The sequence below is a fragment of the Protomyctophum parallelum genome, assembly GCF_964188405.1.
Source record: "Protomyctophum parallelum genome assembly, chromosome: 12".
NCBI classification, from domain to species: Eukaryota; Metazoa; Chordata; class Actinopteri; order Myctophiformes; family Myctophidae; genus Protomyctophum; species Protomyctophum parallelum.
The window spans coordinates 38,005,983-38,024,865 of record NC_139712.1 but is presented as its reverse complement, the minus strand read 5'-3'; the positions used below and the strand labels follow the sequence as shown (position 1 = coordinate 38,024,865).

The 18,883-nt window shown below is 42.8% G+C and overlaps 1 protein-coding gene across 7 annotated transcripts in view; it reads left to right on the top strand.

The window, feature by feature from the left end:
- atp8a2 (ATPase phospholipid transporting 8A2) overlaps nt 1–18,883 on the top strand; it is a 74,415-nt gene that overhangs the window by 1,022 nt on the left and 54,510 nt on the right. For 4 of the 7 annotated variants that reach the window (XR_014570037.1, XM_083778044.1, XM_083778045.1 and 1 more), the window contains exons 2-7: nt 2,783–2,893; nt 8,968–9,112; nt 14,686–14,785; nt 15,928–16,026; nt 16,333–16,378; nt 16,769–16,809. Coding sequence is in view for 6 of the 7 variants with exons in the window: in XM_083778044.1 (XP_083634170.1) it covers nt 2,783–2,893; nt 8,968–9,112; nt 14,686–14,785; nt 15,928–16,026; nt 16,333–16,378; nt 16,769–16,809 (542 nt within the window). In the remaining variant the exon portion in view is untranslated. Of the gene's footprint in view, nt 1–2,782; nt 2,894–6,247; nt 6,346–7,718; nt 8,337–8,967; nt 9,113–14,685; nt 14,786–15,927; nt 16,027–16,332; nt 16,379–16,768; nt 16,810–18,883 lie in introns of those variants that run through there. The other 3 variants (XM_083778048.1, XM_083778047.1, XM_083778046.1) reach the window with 3 other exon arrangements.

The following is an 18,883-nucleotide window of genomic DNA, read 5'->3' as shown; positions in this document are numbered from 1 at the left end:
GCAGACCGTTTTGTTTATACATGGTATGTATTTATTTAACCTAATAACAAAGCCATACTGTATTCATATGTACTGCATGCATTTGTATCCCTAAATCAAGCAGATTTTGGCAGACAATGCGAACTGAGGTGAGGAGGCGTGTATAGGAGGCGTGTATAGCCATGAAACCTTCCATGATTCCAAGCATTGTAGCTTGAATACACTGCTTTTCAGCTAAGGAAGACGATTGGGACAGAACTGTAAACATAAGGTGGCAGAACAGGAGATATGATGATGTGACAAATGGTGAGCCTGCTGCTTTAGTCAGGCCAGGCCATTGGATTGGATTGTCCTGGAACGGAGCTGCACGTGCAGCTGGTAGTGTGGCTTTTCAATGGGCACATAGGATTCATTGTTTGTTGTTGTTGATGTTGTGTGTGTGTGTGTGTGTGTGTGTGTGTGTGTGTGTGCGCCTCCAGCCGATTCCAGAAATATATAGAAAGACATATAGTTGAGAATGAGCTGAGATGAACGCCAGCTGGACCACTTTCTCCAGGCATTGAGAGTTTCTAGCCTGACAAGTTAATACAATATTGTTTCCTGCTTCTCATTTGATGGGGGGGGGGGGATCTTTTTCATGTCTATTACTTTGTAATTGTAACTCACTGTAAGCTTGCTGATGCCTACACATGCCATGCCCATGGATGCACTTAAAGGACTGTGAATGCTCAATAGTCATTGTCTATTCCTTCAGCCTTTGAACAGAAACATACTGTAGGCCCAGGCTACTGTATTTTTCTGTTTCAGTGTTACAAACGGAATAATTGAGTTAGTGTGAAGTGGATGTTTGAATTTAGTTCGTAAATCAATCTAGGGCTTATGAGTCTATTCTTGCCTATAAACCTTTCAAATCAATATGCACTTTCTAAAATATGTACCTTTTCACACTTGACAACATAAATATTCAACGTTTATTCTCTGTTTCAGTGTTTGTGAATATCAGTATTTAACAGATGGACTAAAGCCCAAGCGGTTCCCTAGACAACGGAAGCACGACAACAAATATTCACGGAATTTGAGTGTGTGTCTCAAGTGAGTTTTAAGTCTCTGCAAGTTGATTTCAGAATCAGGATTCTTTTTATTGGATTTTGTCTCAAATTGTAATGCCATACAGAAATCAAAGACCAGCTGAAATTTGTGCACTTTTAGAGCATATTTGTGGTCATAATGAAGGCATCATGTGTTTTTTTATAACACGTCCCCAAAAGTCCAGTTGTAATTACTTCCTCTCAATTAAAACCAGGTATTACCATCATCATTCAACCAATGATGACTGGTACCTGTCAATTCCATCTAGAGGGCAGTGCTAGTCTGTTGTTTATCTACAAAAATTGCGGCTGGACAAACTCACTTTAAAGTTAAAGCTATACTGTGTAACATTTTGTCTCTCTGAAAGAAAGAAAAAAAAAATATTTTTTAGTTCTTGGGAATATTGTGTGGCTTATGGTGATTCGTTCCAATATTTAGTTCAGTGACCATGGGGCTAAAGAAGGTTCAGAAGCTGTGTTCACTTCACATTCACTCTCTCATTGGAATCAATAAACTCCAGCCTGCTTTCCGTCTCCTAAAAAGGCATTGCCATTATGTTTGTTTTAGCATAGTCCTAAGTCATGGGAGTTGATGTGTTTATGAGGCAGACTGGGTCACTATACATTTAGAGGTGCTGACACACACTCACCAGTAAGAGCGTAATGCATATTTTTAGATTAAAGCTAGACAGTGGTCTAAAAACCTAAGAATCCATTTGGCCCAGAGAATACGTTTCCAGGGACTCCCTGCTACGTCTCCCTCCAATGTAAAGCAAATGGAATGGGAAGCATTCCGGCATGAGTGCCAGTTGGTCGTTCATATCATCAGCCTCTCCATGGTGTGTTGTTTCCTGTAATCTCTTGGAGTCTGAACTCTTCGTTCTCTGGTCTAATTATCATCCCTTGTGGAGTCAGTGACGTCTACAGCCATCAATCTGTCACACATGCAGGCACGCACGCACGCACGCACGCACGCACTCACGCACGCACGCACGCACGCACGCACGCACGCACGCACGCACACAAACACACACACACACACACACACACACACACACACACACACACACACACACACACGTTAATAATTTAAGATGTAATCAATCATTCTGTAGAGGAAACGGCAATCATACATCTTGTATTCATGATGTAATATGATATATAATTTAGTTTTGTGAGCTAACTGGGTTAGACATTGTGCCGAATGATTCTGTCAAAATAACTACACCTTTAGTCTCAGTGTGGGTAATTGTGGTTTATGGAAGTAAAGCCGCCAGTTTATGTGTTGACAGGTTGTCATGGCTGCTAAGCTGTTTGGGAAATTGAGGTAAACAACTGCAGCCAATGATGTCTTTCCTGAATATTAGGTGCAATTACATTAAATAGCCACAAGGGAGCACTCTTGGACAAGGATAACATGGACATTGAGGCACTTTGGTCAGGACCTATGGTCAGGACAGGAAACCATTGAACCTCTTTCCTCCACACATGGGGTTAACCAACAATGTAAAATCACACTTCACTCAGCACAAAGCACGCACACGCATGTACGTATGTACACACACGCACACATACGCACACGCACATTACACTCATGCATTCACAGTGTGGATGTTTACCCACAAGTGTTCTGTGCGTGTGTTTGGCTGTGTTACTGACTTCCTGTCTTGTGTGTGTTGTTTTCTCCCGTGTCGGCTTCTATCTGGTTCCCACAGAACAGTTAGTGTTGACCACCATTAGACAGGAGTCCCCTGAGCTACAACAAGACCCAGGCCTGGGTGCCGGCGCCATCGTGCGCGCCCGCCTCGCAGACAGGTTGGACAAAAGTGAGTTTGCTCTAATGGACTGGATGGTGCTCCGTCTACACCCCCAGCCCCCGTCTTCCCTCCGCTTTCTTCTGCTCAGAGTCATGGGTGCATGTAGCCACGCAGAATGGCCCAAACAGCTGCGGGGGCGGGCTCCCAACCCTGGCCCCAGAGAGCTACAAAGTCTAGTGTTAAATGAGTGCTTTGGGTCCCGGTTCATATCTGTGGAGTGGAATCAGAAATGGTGGTACTGGTTGGAGAACAATCATTGTGATTCCCTGTAGCTCTGAGGGGCCTGGTGTGATGACCACTGAGCAGGAATTTTAAAGCTCACTGCATGTTCTTGTAGGTACTCTAGAGAGATGATTGACCGCACATGTGAAAGCTTACAGACGAAGTCAGGCAGATATAGACAATGGTTTTGGTATTTTGGCGACATGTTTAAATTCACATTCTTATGCGCAGCAAAGTCCTGAGTGTTAATTTAACTCTGAGAGTTGTCTGTAAATGTCAAAAGTTGAATTAGCACACAAGAATGCACATAACATGCATATGTGCACATGGCATGCCTTAATAAAGCATGTGCATTGCAGCATTCATGTACTCTATGTGATGTTTTGGGGAGCGGTTGCATGCTGGGAGCTTGCATGATCTATGTCGTTGCTTAAATGTACATGTTCATATGCATGGCTGTGTGTACATTAGGGTCAATGTGTGTGTGCTTATAGCTGTTACAGTGTGTGAGTGCATATGCAAAATTGTCATTCTGGCATATGAAGGTGTGAGAAGGTGTACATTGGTGTACTACTGTGTGTGTGTGTGTGTGTGTGTGTGTGTCTGTGTGTCTGTGTCTCTGTCTGTGTATCTGTGTGTGCGCGTGGCGTTCTCACCTGTAGGATGGATTAGCAGCAGGCGAAGTTGCAGAGCAGACACAGAGAGGATTAGCATCTTGTAAGAGGATTTCGTTCATAATTATCGCATCGTCCCTGTGGGAACTGGACCCAGTGGCACCCCGGTGACCAGGTCTACCTGGACCTGTGATTACGACCCTTAGGTCGCCTTGGATACCAGCACGACCATGGGAAGTAGGGGTCAGGCGACCAGACAAGGCTCCGTAGGTAACAGTTTCCTGACCGCACAGAGGGATCATGGGCTGGATAGAGCAGGAGGCTAGATGCATAATTGGGACAGACTGAAGAAGGCTTACTATCACTGGTCATTTGCATGTAACTTTGCAAGTGAAAATTTAACCTACATAGCTTTGAGTTAATAGTACTCGGTTCTCTCAATGCTTAGGAAGTATTTCATTGTAGTTATTGGTCTACAATTGCAGTTATTAGAAAAAAGCTGTTGGCTCCTTAAACGGCTGAGCCTGGGTGAAAGACCAGATTAAATGTGTAGACATCTCGTCTCGCTTTGTTTCATGCAGTTGAGAACACAACACTGGTAGGTGGGTTAATTGCCGCTGCACTGATACTGGTTGACATCTGAGTCACCTACTCCTGACTGAAGGCAAGGGCACAGCATGGCAGGTGAAATATGCTCTGCCATTCTGGCCAGTGTTGATGAATTATGCAGTCTGCAGCAATGCATTATTCAGCAGCACGACCGGCTTTTTAGTAGTGAAAGTTTGGCTCCGGGCCAGGGTATCTTGGGTTCTACTACCCTAAACATCAGGCTGGCTTGGAGCACAAGCTGTTATTAAGCACATGATGAGTGAAGTCCAGCTCAGATGACTGGTTTGATGGCTGATGGATTAATCTCAGCTACCTGTCTAGTGTCTAAATTGTCATGAATGAACTGCCCAGATTCTTTCCGCAGATCTTTCTTTGAGCCAATCACCATATATGCTTGACCCCTTGTGTGATATGTTTTACTTCTCCTGTTTCAATCTTATGACCCGGGTATTAAATGCTTTATTAATTTTCAACCCCTGTTATAATCATACCACGGTTGCTGCTGGCTAGTGGCTACCATCCTACAGACCATGCCAGTTTACAGGATGAATCTTTGTTAGACTCCTCAACCAGATGGGTAGCTTGTAGGATCCTCTGGCACCTGAGGTCAGGGTGTTCGGTGAGAGAGGATCGGTCTAGTTTTACCTGCTCAGGTGACGGCTGTCTGCACCTGGCCAGATAGTCTGGGTGTGTCATGTGTAAATGACCTCTCTGTGCCCTGCCGTGGTCACTCGATTGCTGACTCGACAGCAGCTCGTAATGAGTTACAAAAGTGACTGTGTGCCTCCACACCATCAGAGATGAGTAATGAAGGCATTGATCCACCCAGGAATGAATCGGTGCAGGAGAGTGTTGCTGAGAAGGCCAATATTGATCCGCTTGGACTGAAAAGGATTGTGAGATGGAGAGAAAGTGGCCAGAGAAGAGGAGGGGATGGATTGAGCAAATAAGTCAGAGAGGTGATGGAAGGGAGATGTTCTTGTACTGTAAATATAAATCGTGTGAGTAAAAATAGCACAAAAACAGCCGACCGTGAATAATGGTGTTGGCAGAGTATGAGCATCCATTAGGATAAGTAAGGTATATTAAAAGCCAAGGTACGTAATATATGATGACAGACTAACAAAAAAGAGGACATGACAATGAAATGACACGAAGGAACATGATGATATAGGAAAAGAAGGAAAGTTTCTTCATAACAATTGTAGAATGGACAAGAAAAGACTTTAGATTTAAAATAGATAGATTTAAAGCAGCAGCACTCGCAAGCTTAAAGGTCAACTTCACCCATTTTCAACCTATATTTATATAATTGGTCCTCACTAATCATCATTATAATATGGTACCATTTTTATTACTTATTACTTACTTACTATTCAGACTTCTCTGGCTGCTTTCAAAAATATTGTAGTCAAATTATCCGACTGCAAAGGTAATTTGGCTGTTTTTAAGAATCTGTCTTGTTTCATGATATGATTTGATTAAAGAAATAATCATGAAACAAGGAAAATAATAATTTCATCTGTCTCAATAAATGCCAGATCTAACACTTGCGTGCCAGTATTGTGCACCGAAAATAGCTCACAGTGGAGCTTGTAGATCAGTTGATCTATACAATCAGCACATCTATACAATGAGCGCAACTATGTGCAATTATGTGTCTTCTTGCAGTGAAGCAATGGTACTTCATTGTCTTCACTTCACCAACCTTGAACCACCCTCAATTTCACACTATCATACTTGCCCTGAGCTCTCAGTGGGCTAGGTGGAACACTGAGCTGTGATTGTGACTGTGGGTCCAAGAATTAGGTGATAACCTGGTGAGGAGATAGGCTGGTTATTACCAGTTTTAACTAGACAGACTTTGACCATAGTGCTCTCCCTTGTGCAGTGTGTGGGATGTAAACATGGACCGCAGTAGGAATTGCACATGGAATGACGTCAAACGTGCCTGTAAACCTCCAGGCATGTGTCTGTTGCACCCAGACCTGATATGTCTCATTTAACAACTTAAAGGTAGGGCATATATTTATTTGGTTACAATAAATTATAAATAGCTCTATATTCTGATAGTAATCATTGCTATAGAATGTTTGTTCAGTAACAGACCGTCCTCCCTCCCTGTCTCTCCAGCTCTTTAGTAAACAGAAACGTGTATCCAATCAAGGGAGATAACTGAAAAGATAGAGAAACTGAAATTGGAAAAGAGAATTTGTTCTCAGCGAACATACCGTGGCTAAATAAAGGTAAAAAATAAATGTGTTGAATTTCCTTCAAAATCAAAAGGTCCATCTTTGATGATTGGCTTATAATGAAACAAAGATTGTGCACACGTTTGCACTTGGGAAAGCCCAGAAGACCGCAAACTAAAACTAATAAGACAAAGAAATAAACAGACAAATCTAGTTAAAATACTACTACTATAAATTTGAAGCTTATGAATGGCTATACTCTCTCTTGAAAATGTATTTTATGTTTATTAGAGCTGGAGTGACAGGGATACCCCTGTTACTGAACAAACAATATATCAATGATTACTATCTGAACATACAGATTCAACCTTTTAACTAAACACTTTTGATCTGTTTTACCAAAACATATCACTTATACCCTATACCTTTAAGCCCTATACTTGTTCATATGACAAATATTGCTGCTCTACGAGCTATCATTATATGACCTTGTAGATTGGCTATTTGACATTTCTGAAAGATATTTTTCACATTTCTGAAAGATATTTTTCAGTTTAACTCCAAATTAAATTACTGCATTTGAAAATAATGTGTTTCCTGTGAACGAGCTTACCCTTTCCCTCTATTCTGTTTCGATAAGAAAGAGAAAGCCTGATGATTTAATCCGCTTGGCACCAATACCTGTACTGCCCGTTGATTATGAGCTTGTAGATCAGCTATTTTTCCAAATAGCCACTTTAAATTGGCTATTTGGGGCCCTTGGGGGTCCCTGGCCCCCAGAAATACCTGTTCCGAGGTCGCCGGATTTTACTGGGGCAGAGTACTGGTGCCGAGCGTTCTCAGTGGATATGTGCTAGATAAGTTTGTCTGGGTCCATTTACTCTTCATCACTCAGTGTCACTGAGTATAGGCTATGTTATAAAGATCTCGTATATGGGCTGTGGGCCCAGCCCATGCAGGCCACTACCCTTAACAGTGAATAAATTAAATCCGCTATAAAACCCTGCCCAACTGTTATCATTTTTCTGAATTATTGATGCAATCAGCCTGCTGTTGTTTTCTGTTTCACAGTAAACACACTATACAGAATGTCATTGTCAATAAATGAAATGTATCAGCTTACCTGCAGGCTGCTTGCTAGGCTACATCATGAAAACAACATGTAAAATCATTGCTACCAGCCAGGTCCCTAATTTGCACGTGATGAAAATGCATCGAATGCTACATGCAGGCAAGTCGAGAGTGAAGTGAAAGTGCATGGTGGACCAGAGAGATCCGCTCGAACGTGATCTCTTGATAGATGGCTCCGGTCTCGGGGATGTCATTTGAGCCGACTGTGTGACAGTTGTGACTGACTCTGTGTGTGTGACTGACTGACTGCAGAGCGTAGCCTACAGGGGGGAAGATACGAGAGGCTCCTGTCCCTTTAAAACCCGGAGCCCCAACTTCTCCCCCCGCAGCCTTCAAGGAGCTCACAGGGTTCCTCGCGGGAAGAGAAGCAGAAGCAGTCCGTGGCGTTGTCTAGACTACCACGCACCCACCCACCCGGCAGTCAGGAGGATCGGCTCATGAGCAGCATCACATTTGGAGGGCGAATAATATAAAAGGGCCCAATGTCGGCTCTCAGAAGCGGCAGACGGGCGGCCAGATGACGACGCGGCGTCGGGGTTCGGTCGGCTTGTTCTGCTATCATTCACATGGCTGTTCGTTGTTGGGAGCTTCGCTGACAGCAAGGCCGACAGAGGACAGACGACAAGAAGTGACGAGCGGCGCGCTGCTCCATCTGTCGTCGCCCGGGGTCGTTGAAGCAGCTGGGTAAACCGTCACGACTCACGACCAGACCTGTCCCGTCCGTCCGTCCGTCCGCGTGTCTTTCCGTGCGCTCCATTATTTAGCGCAGTCGAGAGTGGAACAGGCTCCACAGATGAGAGGGAGATGGAGATGCATGTTGCTGCTGCTGCTGTGTAGCGTGGTGGTGGGGGACGGGGGTCCGGGGGTATATATAGTAACAAAATAATGCTGTTATAACGCAGGGCAAGTGTGCCGCAGCACTTCTGTGCTACTTTCCCTCCGAGTGGCCGTTTATACATGCAAGTAAAAGTTCTGATAAAACGGGCAAAATAAACCCACCGTGTTTGTTTCGGCGCCTTTGTGCGCCCCTCAGTCAGCACATTCATTCTATCTTGCCGTGTTGGAGGGGGTGGGTGCATTGACGTGCGTGCATTGACGGTCCAGCAGCAGCTGAAAGACAAGCCAGTGTTTATAATGGGTGAAACGTCACCGAATGAATCGACCGCCAGCTTACATCAGCACACACTAGTAGCCTTCTAGTATTTAGTGGCTCCACTTTTGAACTGTAAATCACAATCTCTTGTCTATGTGTCTCGCTGTCTCACACTGCACTTACCCCAAGCCTCGCCTCTCTCTCATCAATCGAACGGTGCAGGACCCGCTTGCTCGTCCGCCGGATACCGCAAGGCAGATGATGAGATGTCCGGGACCACATCACAGGCGGATCCCGTAGACGCCACGGCGCGGACGGTGCTCCTTAACCGGCCCCAGACCACCAAATTCTGTGATAACCATGTCAGGTAGGTGTTTCAGTTTTCAGTAGTTTTTTTGTGCCTTTTAATACATTTTAGTTAAACCTGCCATGGGCAGGGGTCACCAAGCCAGTTTGTGATAGACATTTCCATCAATATTTAAATATTCATTGCCATGGACATGCAAAACAAGCCCCGATGTATAGCCAGTACTAATGGACCCTTGATGTGCCATAGTGTCTATCTAATGATTCTACTCTATTCCACTACGCTACACATTAAAAATAAATAAAGCTAAATTGTTTTGGAGGAAAAGTCGATCTACAAGCTCACAACACAGATTTTGCCATGGCATGACCAGAATTGGGATGTCTGCAGGTTAACGTGGTTAGCTATTTTTGAACACCTGGAGACTGGGAAGTTACCCACTATACTGGCAGGTGGCAGTCCTGAGACATGTTAAATGTGCCATGGCATGGTCCAAGTATATTCCATGTTTGGGATTTCATTCAATAATCAGGTCTTATCAGTACAGGCAGTGCTTCCATCATTTGATTTCAGGAGGAAATGGGTCACTTAGCTGCAAAGGTGAATGGGTGCGTTTACTTCATATTGTTATTACAGCTTGTTTATAGACAGATGGCTTTTCAGAGGACTGTGTTACTCGAGGACAGGAGGAGACAGTTCTACCAGTTCTACCAGTTAAACTCGTTTTTTGTTTGTCAGCGTAGCTTCAATATTTGTGGAACTTGTGGTTTCCATTAAGGTGAACAAATTAATTAACAAACTCGCCTCAAAACACAGTCGCCCCGGGCATACAGCCGGCGGAACTGCTCAGGCTGGTATTCCTAAACGTAACCTAAGTAAACAATGCTTAAACGGTTAAACATAACCTTTCTATTCCTAACCTTAACCCCAGTAAAATGGTGCCAAAAGCTAACCCTATCCAATTTAACCTCAGCCTAACCCTAAACTTATTTCTAACCGTATTCTCAGTAAAACGGATACAAGAATACAAGAACAGCCCCACTAAGTGGTCGGCGTGATGTCAGCGGAGAAAACAAAATAGGGCGAGCAGGTTTTGAGGCGACCATTCCAGATACCAGGTGAACAGGTCATGTTGAAGAGAAAGTATGCAGATGGAAGAATGGAAAAAGACTTGAGAGTCAAAAATAAAGAATTATTATGTACAGTACACACGATGGGTAATTAATGAAAGGCATGGCAGGATTTAGTGTGACAATAGTTTAATGCAAATGTGCCTAACTTTGATCAGAGGTGAGGACTAAGATCTGATGGTGAGGCTGTGGATCAAGGGTTTCAATGGATTGTGCTTGTTGAGTGTCATTATAATTTAGTTATGCAGGCTGCCAGGCTCTATTAGTAGTATACATTTTTTATTGTTATATTGCAAGTTCCAATAAAAACTCAACTGAATCACAGCTCTCCATTTACAACTGGCTATAATACTCTTGAAGTTCTATTGATAAGGTTATGTAATAACTCACTTATTAAGTGGATGTTTGCAACTTTGGTCTGTAGTCCCACAAAGTCAGACATGATCAGATACACAAGAATCTTAACAGACTTAACAGATAATTAACATGACCAATTTGATTAACGAATACTTAAGACCGAAAGTGAAATCCATTAACTACCCTCAAATGCATGTTTGCAGGCAGCAACTAAACTGTGTTTAAGTTAAACAAAATGTTTTCTGAGTTGCACCATTTAAATTAACTGTTGTGAATTTAATCTAATTGTTGCCATTAAACAGCTATGGATTGCAAATAGTAGGGTACTTTATACTTCTTGAAGACTCGGATGGATTTGTTCCATCAAATAATTATTCCATGGACTTGCTTTGCTCCAAAGACAGCATGATGTGTGCAGATGCAGGTCAAGTGGGCACTTAAACATTGTCCGCACTTTATAATTTAGTTATTTAGCAGACGCTCTTTATCCAGAGCGACTTACAGTAAGCAAGGTAAACAGTAAACACATACCTCAAATGCATAGCAACAGACCTCAATTTTATATTGGCTACTTCTTCCATTAAATTAGTTTTTAGAATCAATAATGTATGCAGTATGCTTTAGAAAATGGTCAGATGTAAATCATGTAATGTAATGTACGGTATATGAGTAACATGCATGTTACATCATTATCATTATCAGACCTAAATTTACCCTTCAGCTTCTTGGTTGCCTAAAACGACTGGGCTGGACTACCCACAGGTTGTATAGCAATTGTAGGCATAATATTGTATGTATTTGGCTGCCAATTTATAAACTAAATGTAGGCCTTAATATAAAATGTTATATAAAAGAAATACATATATTATTTTTTATTTTTTTATGGTGCCCGCCCCAGTGTTCTCATATGCCCACTCTTCCGGTTACCATGTGTCCTACCACATGGTTTAAGCCTAAGCCATGGCTCATGGCTCAGTCATGACTAGTTGAGGCGAGAATCAGGACTACAAACGCGCATGGGGTTTCTGGGACATTAGCAGCCCAACGTCATTGTAGTATTGTATTGATGTAACCAATCAATCTTTTACACACTGTACAGAGCAAACTAGAAAAAGTGCCCTTCTGGGCACAGGTCTCCACCAGGATAGGAATGTAGGACATTGCAGCTTTCCTTCATCTGGTGGTTGGATAAAAGGGCAACAAAAGTAAATGAACTTTGGAAGCCAATCTTAACCAATCAGGATGGATCTGAAGACATTCGTTGAATGGCTCTAGAGAGACTGTGTACCAATTTTCGTGATGTTTGGACAAAATCTGTAGGTGTACTGTGCAAAAACTTGTTTTGCACAAAGCGGCCTCCTGGTGGCGCTATAACAGGCCGTTCTGGAAAGTTTGGGGCAGAGGTTCATCGTTGGCATCCAGGGAGTGTGTGTGCAAAATTTGGCATCGACCGGGTTAACGGTGGCCGAGATTAGCTGCTCACGGACACACACACACACACACACACGGACGGACGGACGGAGTGCAAAACATACTCTCCCCCCATGCCTTCGGCCTGGTGGAGACAATCAGGACCAGACTCTATTTACAGAGTAGTGTGTTTGTTACGTCCTACTCCTAAACAGCTAACATGTGTAGGTGAATGCTCTGGGCATGTGGTTATCTGTCCTGTCCAGGGTCATGGGCAGGGCCAAACGGAATCCCTTTTATCAATGTCCTCACAGGCAGCTGCTGTGTGCATATTTAATGTGATCTCTTGTGGGTATAAATACTAGCTTGTTGCTGTCGGGCTACCAACTGCTATACAGTTCCATTCAAACGGCTGTCAGTCCTGTTGACTTGTACAGTGTATGTCTGGCGCCATAGGAACATTTTCCTCATGTTTTCGTGGGTGAAAGCCTTGTCGGTAAACATTCATTTATTTGCCATTACTGTCAGGAGATTCGATTTTGCTTTTAAAGGGCCCTATTTCAGTTCTGTTAATAAGATTAAGGTGGGCATTCAGTGACTCATCTGATTGGATCACGCATGCCATAGCGCCTCCCTTGCAGTATCGTGATTGGTCAGATCGTTGGAGACCAGCTCTCAGACATGCCCTTGGCTTTGATGTCCCTATGTTCCTGTATCTCTTTAGTTTATGTTTTAAAGGTTCAATACCGTTATTGATTTCTCCAAGACTAGAAGTTCATAGCTTTTATCCCTACTCTCCCTTCTCCGTTCCAGATTACACTGTTTGTTCTACACAGTCTGATGATTAGTGTTCCTTGTCCACCATCATAGAAGACACGGTTAACACTGTTTATCGAATGCCACATATAGGCCTGTGTGGATGAACACGTCGCGGGTTCGAGTTGCTGCACTTGATACTATCAATAAACGCAGAAAAGCCACAAAACCCCACTGTAATAATTGGAAAACAATAAGGTTTAGGTTTTGGCTTAAGAGGCAAGAGTGATGTTTTCAAGCTTTTGATTTCTGTAAAATTTCTTGCCATTTCCTGGTAAAACAAGACATGAATTTAATGGTAACGTGTGCATGTTGAGCATCAGTTGAAGACAACATATTCTGCCTTTAATTGTCTGCGGAAATTTAATGAAAGTGCCCCAGATTAGAATAAAAAAGCAAGATCAGGCCTGGGCCGTGGCTCAGTGATTCAAAAAAGCAAGATCGATAAGGGGATTGAAATCAATAAAAAGTAATGAACCCATTCCCTAACTCATTGTGAGCGTGTAGATCTGCTATTTTTGTTATGTTTGAAAAATCTTTCAGTTTCAGTTTAATAGCCTACTAAATCCAAAGAGGCGCCCATTCAATTATTTCCTGGTCACATTTGAAAATCTTGTGCCTTTGCAGGTGGTAACTGAACATGCTTGGCCAGTCTCTGTTTCAAGAAAGAGAAAAGCCAGATAATTGGCGAATATGACATTCCCGGAATAGGAATGTTCATGTGGTGAAGTCTGCATCATTAACTGTGAATACCTTAAGCCTCTGCCTCCAGATTTATACTAAGTATGTGTCCATCCATGGGCTGTGTTATCACACTGAGCACATCCACTTTGTTTCTGTAAGGACTGCAGAGCTGCTTAACACCAGGACAGCACTACCCCTGCAGTGCACAGCTGCAACATCAACCAGCATTATATATCCACTGCATGAGACTTTGACAGAAGTGTGTGTGTGTGTGTGTGTGTGTGTGTGTGTGTGTGTGTGTGTGTGTGTGTGTGTGTGTGTGAGAGATGGTATCGTTGGTCTGTGATTAGATTAAGGTACTGTTGTACCTTACACCAAGTGTATAGCATTAGCCATTCTCAGGTATCCACGTGTGTACAGTATGTCAGACAGGCAATTAACAGCAGTTCTTTCAGTTTGAAGTTAGATCTCCTTGGCTTCTCCTGGTCATGTTCATTTCAAGGAAATTCTGGCACTCAAAAACACGCACAACTGAACACTAGTATACGGACAAACACAAAACCATTAAACAAGAGCCATTACAGGGGGGGCCCTTGAATTTCACTCGGAACGGATGGGAACAAGGCAGGACTTGATACATCAACATGTTGACATTTATTTATAGGGTCTCTTAAAAAGCTCTTACGTTAGCTGCCGGCTATATCAAGCCTAAATTGAGACAGTTGTCTGATCAATACTTTCGATTGAGTGACAAGCTGAGGCTGCCAAGGCCTCTCGCGGTCCTTTTCTGTAGCCTTGGGTCTAAATTTAGACCATTGGACTACCTACGGTGTGCTCCATTTATAGGGGTCAGTGTGTATGTGTGTGTGCGCCCCATAATGGATCCGTCTGCTTGGACTCCCAGAGGACACTTGAGTGTTCCTAATTGGTTTTCAAGTGCAGCAATAATTGAAACCCAAAGGAGTCTCTTCATATTTAAGCCTAATTTATGCTTCATCACACGGCAGCCTTGCCCACTGAAAATAACCAAATGTATTTTTGGCAAGAGACACACCATTGTGCGACAAAGCGTGAATTAGGATTTAGTCGTGGTGGTGTGCTTTTAGATAACACCACTGGAACTAACGCCAGATTTACAGTTATTTTCACCATTGCTTATTCTGGTCTCTCTGCTTCATGAATATAAAGGGAATGTGATCCCTGACCCTGACATTCTTGCCTGATCTTGTTCCACAGTACCACCAAGTATAGCGTGCTCACCTTTCTCCCGCGGTTCCTGTACGAGCAGATCAGGCGGGCTGCCAATGCCTTCTTCCTTTTCATTGCCCTCATGCAGGTAAGCCCTGCCCACAGCACGGCGACAACAACAGCAGCAGCAGCCTTCAGCTCTGTTAAGTGTTGGTGTTGGCAAGCATACAGCATGCCAACACCAGCACACCAGTTTTCAACTAAGTATAAATCAGGCTTTATGTTTTGGTTGTTGTTGTGACTAAATAGCCAAACTTCTCTGAAAGCTTTTAGATGTAAATTCGGATGCAAACAGCCTTCTTGTCCTGAAAACATTGATTTTGTAAAAAGAACACGACCGGAGTTAATGGAGTTAATGCGTAAGGCAAAAACAGAAGGTTGGTATTTTATTTCAATGGAGTACAGGGATAGCTGATACTTTCCTGAAACTACGCTGAGCTTCACGCTACACTGATTGGCAATCAGGTCAAAAGCTTACCCCCCCAGCCCACCCCACCCCTTCATGTCTGTGCACTGTGCTTCATAAAATAGAGCAGGCAGTCCCGCCCCCTCGAGAGACCCGGAAAAGAAATCCCCGTTAATTTTCCTCATAGACTTTTCAGAAAGTATTTATTTAAAGACGTTTACGCCACGGACAAAGCCAACTCTTGTCGTGACAAATCATGAAAACAAACACAATTTTTCGGAAGAAAACGGCAGGTTTTGTTGTTTTTCTTCTTTGTAATTATTTGTTTGGTCCAAAATATTGTGTTTGTTGTTATGATTTGTCACGACAAGAGTTGGCTTTGTACGACACTTATAAGGTCTTTAAATAAATACTTTCTGAAATATCTATGGGAAAAATGCATTGGGAACTATTTCCTGTGCCTGGCGTCGTCATGAAAGGGGGCGGTTCACCGCTGATATGTATCAAAGTACACATACAATGTACGTCTAATTCATGCCTAGCAAGCCTTGTGTTTAGACTAGAGCACAAACCTTTGTATCGTTTGATATAAACTATAATCGTCAACAATGAACTGAGATGCACATTTACAGCACGATACTGTCCCTTTAACTGCCCTAACAATAATCAATAAAATCAATGACTAGGCTCAGGACGATCTGTGTTGCACATCATTCCTCCTCTGCCATCAGTATCCTGAGTGTGTTTCACAGTCCAGTTTTAAAATAAATATTTGACAGCTAACAACAATGATTTCTAAGCGCAGTCACTTTGCTTCTACTCAGCAAATCCCCGACGTATCTCCGACGGGTCGTTACACCACCCTTGTGCCACTCATCTTCATCATGACTGTAGCAGCAATCAAAGAGATCATAGAGGACTATGTGAGTATCATAGCGCCCCCTGCTGACCGGCTTCACTCATTATTTTGTTAGGATTATGGGTTGAATGTTAAGAAGTTAACAGAAATCCCACACATGTATGCTAATGAATAAGGTTACCAGGTGGTCTTTGTTTTACATCTTGTGTACTGATACATTTGTCCTGCTCCTCATTCTTCATACTTTGTCATATAACCGTGTCACTCACGTTTGTTTTGGTGAGCGATTTTTGGCTAGCAATTCTTGGTGAGTGACACAGTTGTATGTTGAAGTATAAATTGACCCTTAGACACGTCTCTGTCTCTACAGAAAAGACACAAAGCAGACAACACCGTCAACAAGAAGAAAACCACAGGTACTGGTCGCTTTGTGTGTGTGTGTGTGTGTGTGTGTGTGTGTGTGTGTGTGTGTGTGTGTGTGTGTGTGTGTGTGTGTGTGTGTGTGTGTGTGTGTGTGTGTGTGTGTGTGTGTGTGTGTGTGTGTGTGTGTGTGTGTGTGTGTGTGTGTGTGTGTGTGTGTGCCGTGCGCGTGTGCATGCGTCACATGTATGTATTTTCCATAGGTCTGCTTGTATGTTTTTTTCCATGGGTTCTTTGTTTGCCTTTCATGGTTGAGTGAATGGCTGGTTTTTGTTTCTGCCAATAGGGCAAGTCATACAGCCACACACAATAGTTGGGTGTGTATGAATACTGTATGAGAGCCACTCTATAGGCTGACTGATGTCTGTGTTCTCCTTGCCTCACAGTACTGCGAACTGGAGCATGGCAGACCATCATCTGGAAACAGGTAACGCACTCATCCTCATCGTTGTCCCTAACCATCTCACCACTGCTGTCAAGAGCTCAAGGCCTGTTAGTCCCTCTGTCTTTCATTCTGTCTATTTTCGACTTTGAAGGGTACCCCAAAACTTTCCATAACCTGAGACTTTCCAGAATCGGTGAAGTTCTATGATGGCTTTTTTGTTTCTTTGTGACGCATCGCCAATGCATTGTGAGCTAGTATATCGGCCATTCTCGCAATCTTTTTCTTCTCAAAATCCTTTAATTTTGGTTTTATAACAGTATGGATGTCAAGTCACAGGTTCATAGAAAAAAGAAAAAAGAAAACATCCGATTTTAGTATCAGTGACTAGAGGTAAACAAACGTATAAATCACAGAGATCATTCCCAGCAAAACATTCCCCTTCAAGACAAAAGAAAAACATTTTCTCCCCTTCAAGTCCCAATTTAGTAAAGCCAATTCCCAATTCCCCAGCCTCTCTACAAGTACTCCATCTCTGCTAACCCCCACAATCAGTCATTAGGAGGGTGGAGAACTTAGGGTTAGCACCTCCTGAGCAAGCCTAAATTGGATAGTGCCGTAGTGTATACTATGGCAAATCCAGAACATGTGAAATACGTTGCAACACCATAGCATGGTTTACTTACTTCTTCTGTCCGAAAAGAGCAATTTCTTCCTGTCATTTCTGGGTTTTCTACAATTGTTTTATTTTCTGGTCAGGGTTTCCGCTGTCTGGCGATAATTTTCTATTGATCAGCCATAATGTCACGTGCTCCACCCGACTGATCGTGACACCACTTTACCACAGATCCACTGCACTGTCCACTGCGTTTATAGTTTCCTGAAGCACCATTTATCTTCTCCATCATGTGAAAAAAAGAACAATCAGGACAGTCAGTGGTCAAGGCGGACAAGTGATATACGATCTATAAGCTTTTAAGACCACGTGTGCAGGGTCACGGGTGTAAGCTGGTAGATCTGCTCTCTGTGTTACATGACGCCACCGCACTACAGTATAAACCAACTACAGTAGGCTGATGGTGTTTTGGGCTTAGCATCGCAGTCAACCTTTACGTAGTAGGCGCCCTACAGCCCTACAAAATCATCTTTTTTTTTGTTTTGTTTTAGACAGAGCCATAGAGTAAGACAGAGTTACGACATTGAGGGGGCAGAAAACAGCCCGGTCATGTGGTTCATGTCACTATAAAACCCATAGACTCCAATGCATTCCGTCAACTTCCGGTTCAGGCCGGTTCAGAGCGGAGTTGTCGTAACTCTGTCTTACTCTATGGCTCATGGTTTTAGATTAGAGGCAGATACAAAAGATACAAAGCTACACAGCGTATTACTAGCTTTGTAACTTTGTACCTGAAGTTGAAACCAGCTCAACGTTTTCGTTTTGTAGCTTTTGTAGCAGCTACAAATGTCGGATGTATCTTTGTATTTTCATGTCACTGGTCTGGCATCCATTGTAAATGAATGGTAGACTGTATCTTTAGAGCTGCCAGTGTGAACGCAGCATTACTGTCATGTTTACTGCTTCATGATGCCTAGGAAGTCACTTTACTGATATGTTCTTTCATCATGTTGACCTATTCATGTCATTGACAGAGCCATTGTGCTTGTATTATATCCTTGACCTGTTCCAAAGTCTGAGGCTTTTCAGATTGTAGCAAGTCATTGCTTGTGACATGTACAACTTTGATATGGGTATATCTTTAGTTTTATGATCAATGCATTGACTGATCATTTATTGCTACCCGTTTCATGTTGGTCGCACATGGTAAATCCATTCAATGGTAAATCCATTCATTTCGAAAAATGTGACCAAACGTAGCGCCACACTACGTTTGGTATAATAAGTTGCCGGAAATATTTGTATTTAACGGCCAATTGAGATTTTAATCGGCCAATGATGGTTGTCATATACCAGGCCAGCTAACGGAGACCTTCTGGTCTGTCTCTGTTGTGGACAAATCAGAAGTGTAAAGTCATGGAAGTAATTAAGGTAAAATTCAGTACTGAATGAAAATCATGGCAAAAGGTACTGAAGTTAAAATACATTACATCTGAGAATCTA